The sequence below is a fragment of the Tachyglossus aculeatus genome, chromosome 2 (assembly GCF_015852505.1).
Source record: "Tachyglossus aculeatus isolate mTacAcu1 chromosome 2, mTacAcu1.pri, whole genome shotgun sequence".
In the NCBI taxonomy this organism is placed as follows: Eukaryota; Metazoa; Chordata; class Mammalia; order Monotremata; family Tachyglossidae; genus Tachyglossus; species Tachyglossus aculeatus.
This window is the reverse complement of record NC_052067.1, coordinates 43,604,724-43,622,913: the sequence shown is the minus strand read 5'-3', so window position 1 is coordinate 43,622,913 and position 18,190 is coordinate 43,604,724. Positions and strand designations below refer to the sequence as shown.

The 18,190-nt window shown below is 50.8% G+C and overlaps 1 protein-coding gene across 1 annotated transcript in view; it reads right to left on the bottom strand.

Moving 5' to 3' along the window:
• Positions 1-18,190, bottom strand: part of MLH1 (mutL homolog 1) — a 50,348-nt gene that overhangs the window by 14,072 nt on the left and 18,086 nt on the right. Inside the window, exons 5-10 of the mRNA XM_038740883.1 lie at positions 17,553-17,625; positions 9,035-9,126; positions 7,425-7,467; positions 4,867-4,955; positions 3,477-3,589; positions 1,348-1,441 (exon numbers count right to left, since the gene is read on the bottom strand). Of these exons, the coding sequence (XP_038596811.1) occupies positions 1,348-1,441; positions 3,477-3,589; positions 4,867-4,955; positions 7,425-7,467; positions 9,035-9,126; positions 17,553-17,625 (504 nt within the window). The remainder of the gene's footprint in view (positions 1-1,347; positions 1,442-3,476; positions 3,590-4,866; positions 4,956-7,424; positions 7,468-9,034; positions 9,127-17,552; positions 17,626-18,190) is intronic.

Below are 18,190 nucleotides of genomic sequence, written 5' to 3'. Positions count from 1 at the left end.
GGAGGAAAAGAAAGAAAAAGAAATCCCAAAACCCTCATTGCATCTGCCCCCGCTGACCCATCCGGCTGACGCTTGTCCACGGGCGGGACCCCGTGGGGGCTGGAGGGGAGGGGGCTGCAGAGGGAAGGGAGGACAATGACCCTCAAAACCTCAACCTGCCCCTCGCTCTCTCCTGGGACGGTGCGGCAATCTCTCAAGCTAGCCCCCTCCCGCTCAAACGCTTTCACCAATCAATCAATCAATTGTATTTATTGAGCGCTTACTGTGTGCAGAGCACTGGACTAAGCGCTTGGGAAGTACAAGTCGGCAACACATAGAGGCAGTCCCTACCCAACAGCGGGCTCACGGTCTAGAAGGGGGAGACAGAGAACAAAACCAAACATACTAACAAAATAAAATAGAATAGATATGTACAAGATAAATAGAGTAATAAATATGTACAAACATATATACATACATACAGGTGCTGTGGGGAAGGGAAGGAGGTAAGATGGGGGGATGGAGAGGGGGACGAGGGGGAGAGGAAGGACTGCTAAGAACAAGTCAAACAAAGCATGTCCACGAAAAGCAGCGTGGCCTGATGGTTAGAGCGCAGGCCTGGGAGTCGGAAGGACCTAGGTTCTAATCCCGGCTCCGCCACTTGTCTGCCGCATGACCTTGGGCCAGTCACTTCACTTCTGTGCGCCTCAGTTCTCTCATCTGTAACATGGGGATTGAGACTTGTGAGCCTGATGTGGGTCAGGGACTGTGTCCAAACCGATTAGCTTGTATCTACCCCGGTGCTCAGAACAGCGCCTGACACGTAGTACGTGCCTAACAAATACCATTAAAAAAAAAAAAGTCCCCTCCCCACCCGTCCCCAAGCCGTCCCTGCTGGAGGTATTTATGGCCCAAGAACGGCTGAAATGAGGAAAATGAGGTTGGGAGAAAAGGAGAAAGAGGAGACCAGTCCTAGACAGCCTCTTTTAGACTGTGAGCCCACTGTTGGGTAGGGACTGTCTCTACATGTTGCCAATTTGTACTTCCCAAGCGCTTAGTACAGTGCTCTGCACATAGTAAGCGCTCAATAAATACGATTGATGATGATCTGCAGGAGCCCGTGGAACAAGTGTGATGGCAGATGGGGCGGTCGACCCACCCTCTGTCCGCTTTCCTCCCAGAAACCGGGGGTGGTCTTGTCCTGAGCCTCGGGTAAGAAGCACCCTAACAGGAGTCCCGCTCCACCCCACCCCCGGGACTGCGGCTGGGGGAAGCGGTCCCCTCGTCCGGCCCGAGCCCCGGGACGCCCGGGCTTCCCGTGGGGACCGTGAAGCGGGGCGGGGCTGGTCAGCGGGCATTTGTGGTTACCTGAGGTAGAGGAACGGATGGGTGTTTTTGGGCAGATAGGCCACGTACACGCTTTCGATAGCCCTTTTCAGCGCCGTGGAATCCACCAGCCGATCTGAAGGGCCAACGGAAAGAGGAGCCGGCCTTGAGGACGGCTCTGGGCTTCGCTACCAACGGGGGGCCGGCCGGACCATTGGGTAGAACTCTCCAACCTCTGCACCCATGGTGTCTGACACGCCCTCACACACCCCCACAGCGTATATACTCCAGGTAACGTGCCATCGGGCTGACGGGGCTGGGGAGCAAATCAGGGTGACGCAGAAGGGAGCGGGAGAAAAGGAGAGAAGGGCTTAGTCAGGGAAGGCCTCTTGGAGGAGATGGGCCTTCAACAGCGCTTTGAAGCAGGGGAGAGTAGCGATCCGTGAGATAAGAAGAGACAGTGTGTTCCAGGCCAGAGGCAGGACGTGGGCCAGAGGTCGACAGCAAGAAAGGTGAGATCAAGGCAAAGTGGGAAGGCTGGCACTAGAGGAGCAAAAGTCTGCAGGCTGGGTTGCAGTAGGAGAGTGGTGAGGTGAGGGCCGTAACGCGGACGGTGACGAGTCCGTTTGTAGGGCAAGGGGCCGGGACGACAGGGAGGGGTCCGTGCTGCGGCTGGAGAAGTTGCCGGTGTCCGCAGCCCCTCTCGGGGCAGGGGAAACGGTGCCTTCCCCAGCCGGCGAAGGGTGGCCGATCCCGGGGAAACCTGGGAAGTGGCTGGCCAGAGTCCTCTCCCAACTAGGTCCAAGCAAATCCACCCAGAAAGTTCCCGAGGACATCACCCGGAGCTGGAAACCTGGCCAACGATTCTAGGACGACGACGTTAAGTATGTTTACTTTTGGTTTAAACCGACGATACCCACTTTAGCTCCCGGTTTTAGTTTGCATTTTAGTTTGCCCGGTTTAGATTCTCACAGTCCCAAAGGGATCTGTCGGGTGACATTCATTCGGTCGTATTCATTGAGCGCTTACTGTGTGCAGTTCCCCCTTTTAGACTGTGAGCCCACTATCGGGTAGGGACTGTCTCTATGTGATGCCAATTTGTACTTCCCAAGCGCTTAGTACAGTGCTCTGCACATAGTAAGCGCTCAATAAATACGATTGATTGATTGATTGATTGATTGCAGAGCACTATACTAAGCGCTTGGGAGGGTATGCTATAACACAAGCCCCCAGAGCCACCCGTGGTGCACGCTGGCTCCAGGGAACTGGTTTTGACGGCAATTCATCATTTTGCCAGGGGAGAGGGGCAGAGTTGGGGGAGGTGGATGGGGGCGACGAGGGGAGGCCAAAAAGGATTGGGAAGCAGTGTGGCCCACTGGAGAGACCCCAGGCCTGGAAGTCCAGAGGAAGGAGCTGGGTTCTAATCCCAGCTCTGCCAATTGCTTGCTGGATGACCTGGGGCTGGCCATTTCACTTCTCTGGGCCTCGGTTTCCCCAACTGCAGAACGGGGATTAGATTCTGGTTCCCTCTCCTACTTAGATTTGAGCCCCATGGGGGACAAGGGACTGTGTCCAACCTGATTAACTCGTATCTCCCCCAGGGCTTAGAACAGTGCTTGATACACAGTAAGCGCTTGGATAGGCGGCCCTGGTAGGCCGGAGGTCGTGGGTTCTAATTCTGGCTCCACCACTTGTCCGCTATGTGGCCTTGGGCAAGTCACGTCACTTCTCCGGGCCTCAGTGACCTCATCTGGAAAATGGGGCTTGAGACTGCGAGCCTCACATGGGACGGGGCTGGGTCCAACCCGATTTGCTTGTCTTAGAAGCGCGCCTGGCACAAAGTAAAAGCGCTTAACAAATACCACAATTATTATTGTCGTCATCAGATACAACACTAGAAATACTACTAATAATACGACAACTAATAATAATTTGCATTCTGATTTGCAGTGATGAGGGGAGGACCAACCCCCTCCCTCTATGTGTTGGGTGGCTGGTGGGGGTGGGTCCCATCTGGGTCCTTTCTCCTGGTTCCTTCACCTCCCACACCAGTGGGTTGGGGCGGGGAAGCTGGTGAGAATCATCTCCAGGTGGCCGCCCCCCATGCTCCTCAAACACACAAACACACACCCCGCTCACCCCCGCAGTCCAATCTGCTTCCCTTAACTTACGATTTATGAAGAGCAAAAAGATGCACTTCTTCACGGAGTAGTTGGCGTTTGAGATGTAGCCCTTCATCTTGAAGGCCAGCTTGGGGTCGTCACATCCCACTTCTATCAGTTCCCTGTTGACAAGAGGAGGAAGTTCCCTTCGTCGGGAAACGGTGGGGAACCCAACTGGGGCCAAAGAAATGGCTGGGGCCGATCGGAATCTGCGGTCAGTGCCAGGGCGGGGTGTGGGGAGTCCCCCCTGCCCGGACGGCCTTGGGCAAGTCACTTCAGGCTCTCTGCCTCAGTTCCCTCATCTGTGAAATGGGGGTCGGCGCGTGGGACAGGGTCTGTGCCTGACCTGACGATCGACCCCAGCGCTTAGAACAGTACTTGGCACATAGTAAGCACTTAACAGGTACCATAATTGCCAGTACGATTATTACCCCCTGGCGAAGGCTCACCCAAGCGCCCTGCACACACGAAGCAGTGACTAAATCCAAACAAACAGGGGGGAACCCACGGCCCGATCTGTTTTAGATGGTAACACCCGGGTATCCTCTGCTGGAGACAACTGGTTGTTGCTCAGCCCATTGGCCCCGGAGCGTTCGGAAGGCTGGGAGAACTTCGGCCCGGAGAAGCGAAGTGACTCGCCCAAGGTCACACGGCAGGCAAGCGGCAGACCCGAACCCGGGTCCCTCCCACTCCCAGGCCCGTGCTCTATCCGCTAAGCCAAGTTGCTTCTCTGATTATCAGATTCGATTACTTGTATCTGATTATACAATCTGATTACCTTGTCTCTATCGCAATGCTTGGCACGGAGAACCAACCTGATAAACGCCGTAAATACCCTCGTAAAGATCCCATTCCGGTTAGAACCTGGCAGGAAATGATGTTCGGAGGCTTAAGCGTTACAGCTAACTCTGTTGTACTGCACTCTCCCAAGCGCTTACTACAGTGAACCATTACGGTGGAGAAACAACATGGCCTAGTGGACAGAGCGCAGCCCAGGGTGTCAGAAGATCACGGGTGTAATCCCAGCTCTGCCACTTGTATGCTGTGTGACTTTAGGCAAGTCACTTCGCTTCTCTGTGTCTCAGTTCCCTCATCTGTAAAATGGGGATTAAGACTGTGAGCCCCGGGTGGGACAGGGACTGTGTCCAACCTGATTAACCTGAATCTACCTCGGTGCTGAGAATGGTGCTTGGAATATAGTGAGTGCTTAACAAGAACCCTAGTTATTAATTATTATTATTATTATTAGAGTTGGCTGACACGTTCCCGGCCCTCGACGAGCTTCCAGGGGAGCGTCGGTCGAGGCCGCCCCTTCACCCGAAGCCCCCGTGTTGGCCGGAGAGGACGCGGGGGACCCGACGGCAAGCAAGCGGTTCCGGGAGACAGGAGGCCACCCTACCGGCTGACGACGCATCCGAAGATGGAGCGGATGTTGTCCACCGTGGTGGCGTCGGGCAGGGTGCGGACGTCGGCCACGGTCTCCCCTTGCTGGGAAGGAAACAGACCAGGAGGTCACCTCCCCTCCCCTCTCCGCCTCAGGACGCGACCGAGGGGTCAGCCGCGTGACCAGCGAGCCGGCGACCCTCAGAGCCCGACGGAGAACACCGCCCACGTTCCCAGGGGAGGTCGGCGGTATGTGGCTTTTTGCGGTGAGACGGTTTCTTTGTAATTAGCTTCGCTTTTGGCGGCGCGACATTTTCTTTACGTCGCCAAAACTGGAAGGAACCCCAAAGTCGGGGAATGACCAACCCAACAGGAACACACTGGGTTTTATTTCGTGTTTTTATGGTCTGTGCCGGGCACGGTACTAAGCGCTGGGACGGATACAAGATAATGGGGTTGGATGTAGTCCATGTAACCACGTTTTCTTTTTTTTTAATGGTATTTGTTACGTGCCTACTATGTGCCAGGCGCTGTACTATGCGCTGGGGTAGAGACAAGCTAATCAGGCTGGGCCCAGTCCCTGTCCCACGTGGGGCTCACGGTCTGACGCCCCATTTTACCGATGAGGTGACTGGGGCCCAGAGAAGTCAAGTAACCTGCCCTAGCAGACAAAGTGGCGGTGCCGGGATTAGAACCCAGGTCCTTCTGCCTCCCAAGCCGGGGCTCTTTCCACTGGGCCACACTGCTCCTTTTCCCTTCAAGACCTTTGGGTCTGGAGACGCCAAAACCACTTCCCTTGGCTGTCCATTCCAATGCCCACCCCTCCCTCCTTCAGTTGAACATTCATTCATTCATTCAATGGTATTTACTGAGCGCTTACTGTGTGCAGAGCACTGTACTAAGCGCTTGAACACCATTTCCTCCTCTTCAGCCTCCTGTGAATGTGCAAAACACCTGCTGTCATAAGGGTTCTCAATCCCGGCCCCGCCAGTTAGCGGCCTGCGGTGGGACTCCGGGCAAGTCGCTTCCCTTCTCTGTGCTTTGGTTTGCTCATCTGCAAAATGGGGCTTCAAGACCTAAGCTCCCTCCTACTCCAGACTGTAAGCCCGCTGTGGGCCAGGGACTGGGTCCGACCTGATTGACGAGTCTCTACCCAGCGATTCCGACGGTGCTTGCCACATATACCGCGGTAATAATGATAAGCGCCCTGCACCCTGAATTGCCTTCTCTCCTGCAGGTGAAACCCTCACAATTCCCTCTGCCTTTTTAAGGAAGCAACGTGGCCTAATGGGAAGAGCACAGGCCTGGGTGGCGGAGGGCACGGGTTCTAATCCTGGCTCTGCCACACGTCTGCTGTGTGACACGGGGCAAGTCACTTCACTTCTCTTAGGCTCGGTTCCCTAGCCGGGTTTGTACTGGGGTGATGTAAACTAACGTGCACCTTCTGGCTACCCTCTCTAGTCAATATGACTAGACTTTCGACTGTGAGCCCACTGTTGGGTAGGGACTGTCTCTATATGTTGCCAATTTGTACTTCCCAAGCGCTTAGTACAGTGCTCTGCACATAGTAAGCGCTCAATAAATACGATTGATGATGATGAATATGAGGGGCAACTCACTGGTTGCAAGGGTGCAAAAAAGGATTTCTCTTCCACGGCAGTCAGGTCTCAAGGGGTTTGAGATCAGCACGTACGAACCGTCTCTCTGAAACCGATCAGGTGGAAAGACTGGGGGGCCTGGGAGTAGTCAGAGGTTCTGAGTTCTAATCCCATCCTATTCGCCTGCTCTGTGACCTTAGCCAGCCATCTAACTTCTCTGTGCCTCAGTTTCCTTATCTGTACGTGGGGATTTGACACCTTTTCCCCCTTCTACCTGTACTGTGAGCTCCATGTGGGACAGGGACTGCGTCCGACCTGATTATCTTATCGGATTTTTAGACTGTGAGCCCACTGTTGGGTAGGGACTGTCTCTATATGTTGCCAATTTGTACTTCCCAAGCACTTAGTACAGTGCTCTGCTCATAGTAAGCGCTCAATAAATACGATTGATGATTATCTTGTATCTAGCCCGATGCTTAGTGCAGTGCCTGGCGCACAGTAAGTGCTTCACAAACACCACTATTACTATTATTATTATAAGTCCTATGGTAGTATAAATCCTATGGCTTGGTAAGTCCTATGTATTAAAAATCCGATGGGATTATAAATCCCATGGGTCCCCATCCTGCATTCTTGAAACACTTAGAACAGTGGGCCTGAGAATCAAATGACCTGGGTTCTAATCCCGGCTCTACCATGTGTCTGCTGTGTGACCTAAGGCAGGTCAATTCACTTCTCTGTGCTCCAGTGCTCCAGAGGATAAAGGCTGTGAGCCCCATGTGGGACACTGACGGTGTCCAACCTGTCTCGTACTACCCCAGCGCTTAACCCGGTGTCTGACAAATAGTTGCCAACTTGTACTTCCCAAGCGCTCAGTACAGTGCTCTGCGCACAGTAAGCGCTCAATAAATACGACTGAATGAATGAAACAGTAAACCGTTAACCAATGCCATTAGACAACAACAAAACAACTTACTTTTTTAACTAAGAAACTGATGCCTGAGTTGTGTATAGAGTATCTGGGGAGGAAAAAAAACAAACCAACCATTACTGAAAGCAAAATACGACAACCCCGGAGGACACCAGAGCAAAAGTTCACCGGAATTCACTTTAAAAAAACTAACAGCAAAAGGGGGGATTTAAAGAAGTGTTTCACAAACCACAAAACCTCCATACTGCTGCTTAACAGAACTCCGAGGACCTAAGTCGGATACGGTGAACATCCGTAGGACCCGCTCCCAAGCTGATCGCCCGTTTCTGTCTGAACCACAGGGACAGAAGACCCCCGCACCCAACCCCCATCTCCATCCTGCGCAGGGTTTGGGCCCATGTTTACGTCAATGAGAAGCAGCGTGGCTCAGTGGAAAGAGCATGGGCTTTGGAGTCAGGGGTCATGGGTTCGAATCCCGACTCCGCCACGTCTGCTGTGTGACCTTGGGCAAATCACTTAACTTCTCTGAGCCTCAGTGACTTCATCTGTAAAACAGGGATGAAGACTGTGAGCCCCACGTGGGACAACTTGATCACCTTGTATTCCCCCCCCCAGCGCTTAGAACAGTGCTCTGCACACAGTAAGCGCTTAACAAATGCCATCATTATTATTATTATTATTACTAGGGATTATATACGTGTGTGTGTGTGTGTGTATAACAATGTACATACACACCCACACATATGATTGCTAAGAAGGGCGAAAATAAGTTCATTATTGCTAGATATGGCTGGAGGGATGTTATCAATCAATCAATCAATCAATCAATCGTATTTATTGAGCGCTTACTATGTGCAGAGCACTGTACTAAGCGCTTGGGAAGTACAAATTGGCAACACATAGAGACAGTCCCTACCCAACAGTGGGCTCACAGTCTAAAAGGGGGAGACAGAGAACAGAACCAAACGTACCAACAAAATAAAATAAATAGGATAGAAATGTACAAGTAAAATAAATAAATAAATAAATAAATAAATAGAGTAATAAATACGTGCAAACATATATGCATATATACAGGTGCTGTGGGGAAGGGAAGGAGGTAAGATGGGGGGATGGAGAGGGGGACGAAGGGGAGAGGAATGAAGGGGATGAATGTTATGGCCGGGAAGTCAATCCGGGAAGGCTTCCTGGAGGAGGTGGGGGTTGAGGATGGATTGTACTTTCCAAGCGCTTAGTACAGTGCTCTGCACACAGTAGGCGCTCAATAAATGCGACTGAATGAATGAATGAATGTGGGCAGACCAGTGGTCTGCCTGACCTGTCAAGGGAGGAAATTCCAAGTCAGGGGAACCGAGGGAGCTTTATTGAGTGTTTACTGGGTGCAGGGCACTGTACTAAGCACCTGGGAGAGGACAATAGACCAATATAATATGACACATTCCCTGTCCACAAGGAGTTTACAGTCTAGAGGGGAACGGCCCTGTAAGAGCTGACCTATTCTCCCAAAGGAACGTAACGGAAGAAGAGACCGTTGCTTCAGAGCTGCGGAAAGCGATTCAGTCCTTCGGTTTCATTCATTCATTCTATTGTGCGCAGAGTGCTGTGCTAAGCGCTTAGGAGAGTTCCATACACCAGTAAACAGACAAGGCCTTTACCTGCCGACAACGTCCAGGATCTTTCCGTACTCTTCGCTGGGATTTTTTAAAGCTTTCCTCCTGGTGGCTACGTTGTAGAACAGGTCCTCAACCTGAAGAGGAAAAAGCTTTTCTTGTGGAATCAGACAGGCCTGACCGCGAACCACCCCGCAGCCATTTCCAGCTGGTTTCGCCGCCTCACCTGTCCCCAGCCACGTGCTCGGGCTCTCCCATAAATAAATCAATAATTGGCATTTGTTAAGCGCTTACTACGTGCAAAGCACCGTTCTAAGCGCTGGGGAGGATACAGGGCGATCAGGTTGTCCCATGTGGGGCTCACAGTCTTAATCCCCATTTTACAGATAACGGAGACCCAGAGAAGTTAAGTGACTTGCCCAAGATCACACAGCAGACATGTGGTGGAGTCGGCATTCGAACCCATGACCTCTGACTCCAAAGCCCGCACTCTTTCCACTGAGCCACGCTGCTTCCCAATCCCCTTCCCAGAAACCTTGCTGGGAAAAGACGGGGGAGAAAAACAAGGCAACCTCAAACTCCTCCACCTGCCGGCCCAGACTCCTGAAAACGGGCCAAAACAGCCAGCCGACCGGCAGCGCCGACTTTTTTAAATGATATCTAAGCGCTTACTATGTGCCAGGCGCTGTATTAAGCGCTGGGGCAGACACAGGCTAACTGGGTATGGACGCGGTCCGTCTCCCACATGGGGCTCACAGTCCTAATCCTCATTTTACAGAGGAGGAACTGAGGCCCAGAGAAGTCAAGTGACTTGCCCAAGGTCCCACTGTGAGAGCTCACCTCCTCCAGGAGGCCTTCCCAGACTGAGCCCCCTTTTTCCTCTCCTCAATCAATCAATCAATCGTATTTATTGAGCGCTTACTGTGTGCAGAGCACTGTACTAAGCGCTTGGGAAGTACAAGTCGGCAACACAGAGAGACAGTCCGTACCCAACAGCGGGCTCACAGTCTAAAAGGGGGAGACAGAGAACAAAACCAAACATACTAACAAAATAAAATAAATAGAATAGATATGTACAAGTAAAATAGAGTAATAAATACGTACAAACATATACAGGTGCTGTATTCCCCCCGCCCTACCTCCTTCCCCTCCCCACAGCACCCGTATAAGTTTATACAGATTTATTACTCTATTTTTTTACGTGTACATATTTACTATTCTATTTATTTTGTTAATGATGTGCATCTAGCTTTACTTCTACTTATTCAGATGACTTGACACCTGTCCACATGTTTTGTTTGGTTGTCTGTCTCGACTGTGAGCCCGCTGTTGGATAGGGACCGTCTCTAGATGTTGCTGACTTGTGCTTCCCAAGCGCTTAGTCCAGTGCTCCGCACACAGTAAGCGCTCAATAAACACAACTGAATGAATGAATGAATGAATGAAGTGGCGGAGATGGATTAGAACCCATGTCCCATGGCAACTTGTACTTCCCAAGCGCTTAGTACAGTGCTCTGCACACAGTAAGCGCTCAATAAATACGATTGATGATGATGGCTCCCAGGCCTGGGCTCTATCCACGAGGGCCCGCTGGTCCTTGTTTCCATTTTGAGCTCGATGACGTGCTGGAGATGAAGTATTGAAGACTGTGAGCCCACTGTTGGGTAGGGACTGTCTCTCTATGTGGCCAACTTGTGCTTCCCAAGCGCTTAGTCCAGTGCTCTGCGCATAGTAAGCGCTCAATAAATACGATTGATTGATTGATTGATTGATTGATTGAAGGAGAATTCTGCGGGGAGCCAAGCGGAGCCAACCTAAAGCCCACAGGCCGCGGCTCCGGGCCGTCTCCTCCCACCTCCGGCGAGTGTCCTCGGGGGCAGCCGGGCAATGCCCTACAGCGGCAGCCCCATGCTTAGAGAAGCAGCGTGGCCTAGTGTGTAGAGGTCACGGGTTCCAATCCTGGCTCCGCCACCTGTCTCCTGTGTGACCTTGGGCAAGTCACCTCACTTCTCTGGGCCCCAGTTACCTCACCTGTAAAATGGGGATTAAGACTGTGTGAACCCCACGTGGGACAAACTGACCACTTTTTATCTACCCCAGGGCTGAGAACAGTGCTTGGCACATAGTAAGTGCTTAACAAATACCATAATTATCATTATTATTACCCAGGATCCCCCAGGTACCCAGGTAAATAGGGTGGGGCAGGGTGGAGGCTGGAGGCATGGGGGCTGACAGAAACCTTCTCCAAGCCTAGGGAGACCAAGGAAAGGGGCAACAGCCACAGTGGCCATCTCTTCCTTCTGGTGCCAACACCTCAATCGATGGCATTTATTATTAATAATAATAACAATCAATCAATCAATCGTACTTATTGAGCACTTACTGTGTGCAGAGCACTGTAATAAGCGCTTGGGAAGTCCAAGTTGGCAACATATAGGGACAGTCCCTACCCAACAGTGGGCTCACAGTCTAGAAGGGGGAGACAGAGAACAAAACCAAACGTATTAACAAAATAAAATAAATAGAATAGAAATGTACAAGTAAAATAAATAGAGTAATAAATATGTACAAACATATATACATATATACAATTATTATTATTATTACTATTATTGTATTTTTAAGCACTTACTGCGTGCCAGACACTGTTTTAAGTGCCGGGGTGGCTACAAGGAAATCGGATTGGCCACAGTCCCTGTCCCATGTGGGGCTCACAGTCTCAACCCCCATTTTACCGATGAGGTAACTGAGGCACAGAGAAGTGAAGTGATTTGCCCAAGGTCACACAGCAGACAAGTGGCGGGGCCGGGTTTCAAACCCATGACCTTCTGAGTCCCAGGCCCACGCCCTATTCACTACACCGTGCTGCTTCTACTGAGCACTTACTATGTGCAGAGCACTGTACGAAGTGCTTGGGAGAGCACAATACAACAGAATTAGCAGACACACTCCCTGCCCACGAGCTAAGTCCAGAGGGAGAGACAGACATTAATATGAATCAAAAGTAATTTTATAATAGATCCCTTGTTTAATCCACTAGGCCACGCTGCTTCCTATCTCTACTGACAATGCCACCACCCTCCCTTTCTCTCAAGCCCATAACCAGGTTGTTATTTTGGGCGCCTCTATTAGATCCCTTGTTTTATTCACTAGGCCACGCTGCTTCTCATGAATTTTCCTCTCTCTATTGACAATGCCACCACCCTCCCTTTCTCTCAAGCCCATTACCAGGGTATTATTTTGGGCGCCTCTACTTCAGCCCCCATATTCAATCTGTCACCAAATCCTGTTGGTTCTTCTTTCTCCCAAATCCACCCCTTTCTCTCCACCCCAGGGGCCACTTCGCTCTCCAAACCCTTGCCTTCTCCCATCTCGACTTGCATCAAACGTCTCACCGACCTCCCTACCTCCAAGCTCTCTCTTCCCCAGTCCACACTTCCCACAGCTACCCGAATCCTTTTTCTAAATCAGCGTTTTGGGCATGTCTCTCCACTCGTTCATTCATTCAGTCATTCGTATTTACTGAGCGCTGTGCACAGAGCAGCACTTGGGAGAGTACAGAATAACAACAAACGGACACGTTCCCTACCCATGACGAGCTTACGGTCCACACTTCACACAGCTGCCCTAATCCTTTTCCTAAATCATCGTTTTGGGCATGTCTCTCCACTCAGTCATTCAGTCGTACATAATGAGCGCTTTACTGTGTGCAGAGCACTGGACCGAGCTCTTGGGAGAGTCTGGTCTTGTCTTATGTCGTCGAGTCGTTTCCAACCCATAGCAACGCCATGGACACATCTCTCCCAGAACGCCCCATCTCCATCTGCAATCGTTCTGGTAGTGGATCCACAGAGTTTTCATGGTAAAAATCCAAAAACAGTTTACCACTGCCTCCTTCCACGCAGTAAACCTGAGTCTCCGCCCTTGACTTTCTAGCACGCCGCTGCAGCCCAGCACGGGTGAGTTTTGACTTGTAGCAGATTGCCTTCCACTGGCTAGCCGTTGGCCAAGCTAGGAATGGAACAGATAGGCCTCTGCTTATAATAATAATGATGATGGCATTTGTTAAGCGCTTACTATGTGCAGAGCGCTGTTCTAAGTGCTGGAAGTAATTGTGGTACTTGTTAAGCGCTTACTATGTGCAAATCACTGTTCCAAGCGCTGGGGAGGATGCGAGGTGATCAGATTGTCCCATGCGGGGCTCCCAATCCCAATCCCCATCTTACAGATGAGGTCACTGGGGCCCAGAGAAGGGACTTGCCCAAAGTCACACAGCTGACAAGCGGTGGAGCTGGGATTTGAACCCATGACCTCTTACTTCCAAGCCCGTGCTCGTTCCACTGAGCCACGCCGCCGCTTCTGCTTCTCTTCTGCTTGACTCTCCCTCCCTTAGTCGAGACTGGTAGGGTCTTTGAGACTGTGAGCCCACTGTCGGGTAGGGACTGTCTCTATACGTTGCCAATTTGTACTTCCCAAGCGCTTAGTACAGTGCTCTGCACACAGTAAGCGCTCAATAAATACGATTGATGACGATGGTAGGGTACTGGAAACTCTCCTGGTACGACCCTGAGAGGGTCTTGGGAGAGTACAGTACAAAATTAACAGGCACGCTCCCTGCCCACAGCGAGTTTCCAGTCTAGAGGGGGGCCTCCAGTGCTTGCCCATTCCTCTCTGCATCAAGCAGAAACTCCTGACCATTGCCTTTAAGGCGCTCAATCGGCCTTCTTCTCCCCCGCTTATCTTCGCTCCTCTCCCACTTCCATACATGCCAGCCGGCCCATTTTGCTCCTCCCACGCCCACTACTCTGTGCCTCGTTCCCAGCTCCCTTATCGCCGAGTATTACCAGTGGTCTGGCCGACCACTGGGTACCCCGAGTGCCAACTGCAGACTGACAGCAGCGAGATGCCAGCCCCGGGTCTGCATCTGCGCGGGGCAAACCATCTGGTCGTTTGGGGAAGAGAAACCAGATAACCGCATCATCGAAACAAGGATTTCTCAACAAAAGGGTTCCTCCAGGTGCAGTCTTATTTGCATCACCCAAAGAGGAACCTCCTCTGAAAAAGGATTCCCTGTTCCCACAGACTATCACTATCATTATTGCCAAATGCTGTCGAGTCGTTTCCGACTCGTAGAGACTCTAGGGATATATATGGAGTATATGGAGATATATACTCTGTGGATAGACCTTCTCCACAACGTCCTGTCTTCTGCCATAATCTGTAACCTCGCTAACAGTTATTCTGTTATCATTATTAATAATAATAATTATTATTATTATTGCATCCGTTAAGTGCTTACAACGTGCCAGGCACTGTACTAAGGAGCTGAGGTGGATACAAGCAAATCAGGTTGGTCACAGTCCCTGTCCCGCACGGGGCTCACGGTCTTCATCCCCACTTTGCAGATGAGGTAACTGAGGTACAGGGAAGTGAAGTGGCTCGCCCAAGGCCACACAACAGACAAGTGGCAGAGCTGGGATAAGAGCCCATGACCTTCTCCCAGGCCACTGTGCCATGTTGCTCCTTTTTGTTAGGCTTATTTTGTTATCATCATCATCATCAATCGTATTTATTGAGCGCTTACTGTGTGCAGAGCACTGTACTAAGCGCTTGGGAAGTACAAGTTGGCAACATATAGAGACAGTCGTTATGTTTTCTAGCCATCTAGCTGCTGGTCTGCTTCTTCCACGTTTTCCCCGGACTTTTCCCAGCGTTAGTGGCTTCTCCAGAAAACTATCACTAAAAAGAGGAAACAGTTGTATTTACAACACCAAAACAGGAATTTCCTCCGAAAGAGAACCGCCATCGAAAGGAAGGAGGGATTTCTGCAGGACTCTTTGATGAACTGGGGGGAGGAGTTGGCAAAGTATTTGGGCGGTGGCATTTCTTGAGCTATAAAAAAGTCTTTATCAAGGGTTTGCTGCGGGCAGAGCACTCTGCTAAGCACTGGGAATTAGGCACGGTCCTTATCCAGGCACCTGCCACTAGCAAGTTGTGGAGGGGGGTGAGGGGGTGGTGGTCAGTGGGGTGCTTTGATAAGGAGGACTTGGTATCAGAGAAACAGTGCGGCTTAGCAGAAAGAGCAGAAAGTCAGAAGGGCCTGGGTCTAATCCCTGCTCCGCCTCCGGTCTGCTGTGTGATCTTGGGGAAGCCACTTCACTTCTCTGGGCCTCAGTTCCCTCATCTGGCAGATGAAGGTTAAGAGTGTGAGCCCCATGGGGAATGGGGACTGTGTCCAGCCCGATTAACTTGTATCTACCCCAGCGCCTAGAACAGTGTTTGGCCATAGTGAGCACTCAACAAGCACCATAATTACTATCGGCCACAATCAATCAATCGTATTTATTGAGCGCTTACTGTGTGCAGAGCACTGTACTAATCAATCAATCAATCAATCAATCGTATTTATTGAGCGCTTACTGTGTGCAGAGCACTGTACTAAGCGCTTGGAAAGTACAAATTGGCAACATATAGAGACAGTCCCTACCCAGCAGTGGGCTCACAGTCTAAAAGGGGGAGACAAAACCAAACATACTAACAAAATAAAAATAAATAGAATAGATATGTACAAGTAAAATAAATAAATAGAGTAATAAATATGTGCAAACATATATACATATATACAGGTGCTGTGGGGAAGGGAAGGAAGGAGGTAAGATGGGGGGATGGAGAGAAACGCTTGGGAAGTACAAGTCCGGCCATGGCTCCAACCGGGAGACAATTTAGTTACCCGAACCGATCAGGGGTAACAATAACCCCTCGCTCGGGTCCTCCCCTCTGCCTGGACCTCCCTCCCCGTTCACATCGGGCCGACCCCTGCTCTCCCCAGCTTCGAGGCCCCGCTGAACTCACAACTCCTCCAGAAAGCCTTCCCTGGTTCCTCTCCTAGTTCCCCACCCTACTCCAGCCCCGCAGCACTTACAGCCATAGCCCTGATTGATTGATTTATATTAATGTCTGTCTCCCCGCCTAAACCGTAAGCTCCTTGCGGGCAGGGAACACGTGCACCAACTCTGGCAGATTGTTAGACTGTACTCTCCCGAGCACTTGGTAGAGTGCTCTGCACGCAGTGAGCGCTCAAATACGACTGACTGGCTGATTGATGCGGGGATTAAGAGTGCGAGCGGCATGTGGGACAGGGATTGTGTCCAACCTGATTAACTTGCATTTACCCCAGTACTTGGAACACTGCTTGACGCATAGTAAGCTCCTAACAAGTAACATTATTATTATTAATCACAGGGAGGCATGAGGCGGGGGAGGTGAAGGGGTGGCATATCCCCTGGAAGAAAGAAAGTCACTAGGAACCTTTTGGAGGAGCAAAGAGGAGTTAAGATCATTGTTCCCTGTAAATACAGCCCACCTGACAGTGGCCAGTCCCTCGTTCCTCCAGGCTAAATTCACTATACAATTAATCAATCAGTGGCTTTTACTAAGCGCTTACTGTACGTCACCCCGTTACTACGCTCTGAGGAGAACGCAATACAGTTGATAGACGTGACCTCTGCCCACAGGGAGTTTATAGTCTAGAAGGGACATTAAAATAAGTTCCAGATAAGGGAAATGGCAGAATGGAAGGATACATACTTATATGTAGTGTGGGATGAAGGTAGGGTAAGTTTTTGTTTCGTTTCCTTATGGCTAAGCACTTATTACGGGCCAGGCACTGTATTAAGCACTGTATTAATAATCCAGTTGGACAGTCCACGTCCCACTTGGGGCTCACAGTCTTAATCCCCATGCTATGGATGAGGATGTTGAGGCCCAGATAAGTTAACTGACTTGCCCAAGGTCACACAGTGAATGATGAATTGTGGTATTTGTTTAGTGCTTGCTATGTGCCAGGCACTGCGCTAAGAGCTGGGGTGGATACAAGCAAATCGGGTTGGACACAGTCCCTGTCCCATGGGGGGCTCACAATCTCAATCCCCACTTTATAGAGGCGGTAACTGTGGCAGAGAAATGAAGTGACGTAGTGGATTAGAACCCAGGACCGACGCCCGGGCTCCACCCACTAGGCCCCGCTGCTTCCCCACACCCAAGGATATAGGAGACACAGAAAGGGAAATGAGGGTCAGGGGAGGCCTGCTGGGGGAGACGGTTTAGGAGGGCTTTGGAGATGGACAGGGTGGTGGGCTGGTGGCTTTGAAGGAGGAGAGGTTCCAGATCAGAGGAAGGATGTGGGCGAGGAGCGCTGGCCACAGAGAGAAAGGTTGGAGAAGCAGTGTGGCTCGGTGGAAAGAGCCCGGGCTTTGGAGTCAGAGGTCACGGGTTCAAATCCCGGCTCCGCCACTTATCACCTGTGTGACTTTCGGCAAGTCACTTCACTTCTCTGGGCCTCAGTTACCTCATCTGGAAAATGGCGATGAAGGCTGTGAGCCCCCCGTGGGACAACCTGATCACCTTGTTAACCTCCCCAGCGCTTAGAACAGCGCTTAACAAACGCTATCATTGTTACAGGAGCAGAGTGCCCAGGCTGGGCTGTAGTCCGAGAGAAACGGGGTGGAAATGTACCGGTTTTTGTTCCGCGACTGTATCCAACCAGTTCCCGTCCCACACTTACCGTGATCAGGGTCCCCTGGTTCCCGGCGCAAGGTTTGGGGGGTGTTTTCAGTTTGCCGTCGGAATAACTTGCTCTGAAAAGACAGAATCCTTGGTTGTCAACAGCCAAGACGTTCCATCACTAGCGTATTCCGCGGAGGGCGAGGCGGCTTTAAAATCACTGACAGCATAACCACCTGTAGACTGTAAGGTCTTTATGGTCTTTATTTATTTATTTATTTTATTTGTACATATCTATTCTATTTATTTTATTTTGTTAGTATGTTTGGTTTTGTTCTCTGTCTCCCCCTTTTAGACTGTGAGCCCACTGTTGGGTAGGGACTGTCTCTATATGTTGCCAATTTGTACTTCCCAAGCGCTTAGTACAGTGCTCTGCACATAGTAAGCGCTCAATAAATACGATTGATGATTGATGATGATGTGGGCAGGGAGATGTCTACCAACTCCATTTCAGTGCAATCAATCAGTTGATCAACCACTGGTACTTACTGTGTGCAGAGCACTGTACTAAGAGCTTGGGAAAGTATGACAGACTCAGTAGACATGCTCCCCGCCTACAACGGGCTTACCGTCTAGAGGAAAAGACAGACATTAATTTAAGTAATTTGCAGATACTTGCCTAATGGCTGTGGGGCTGAG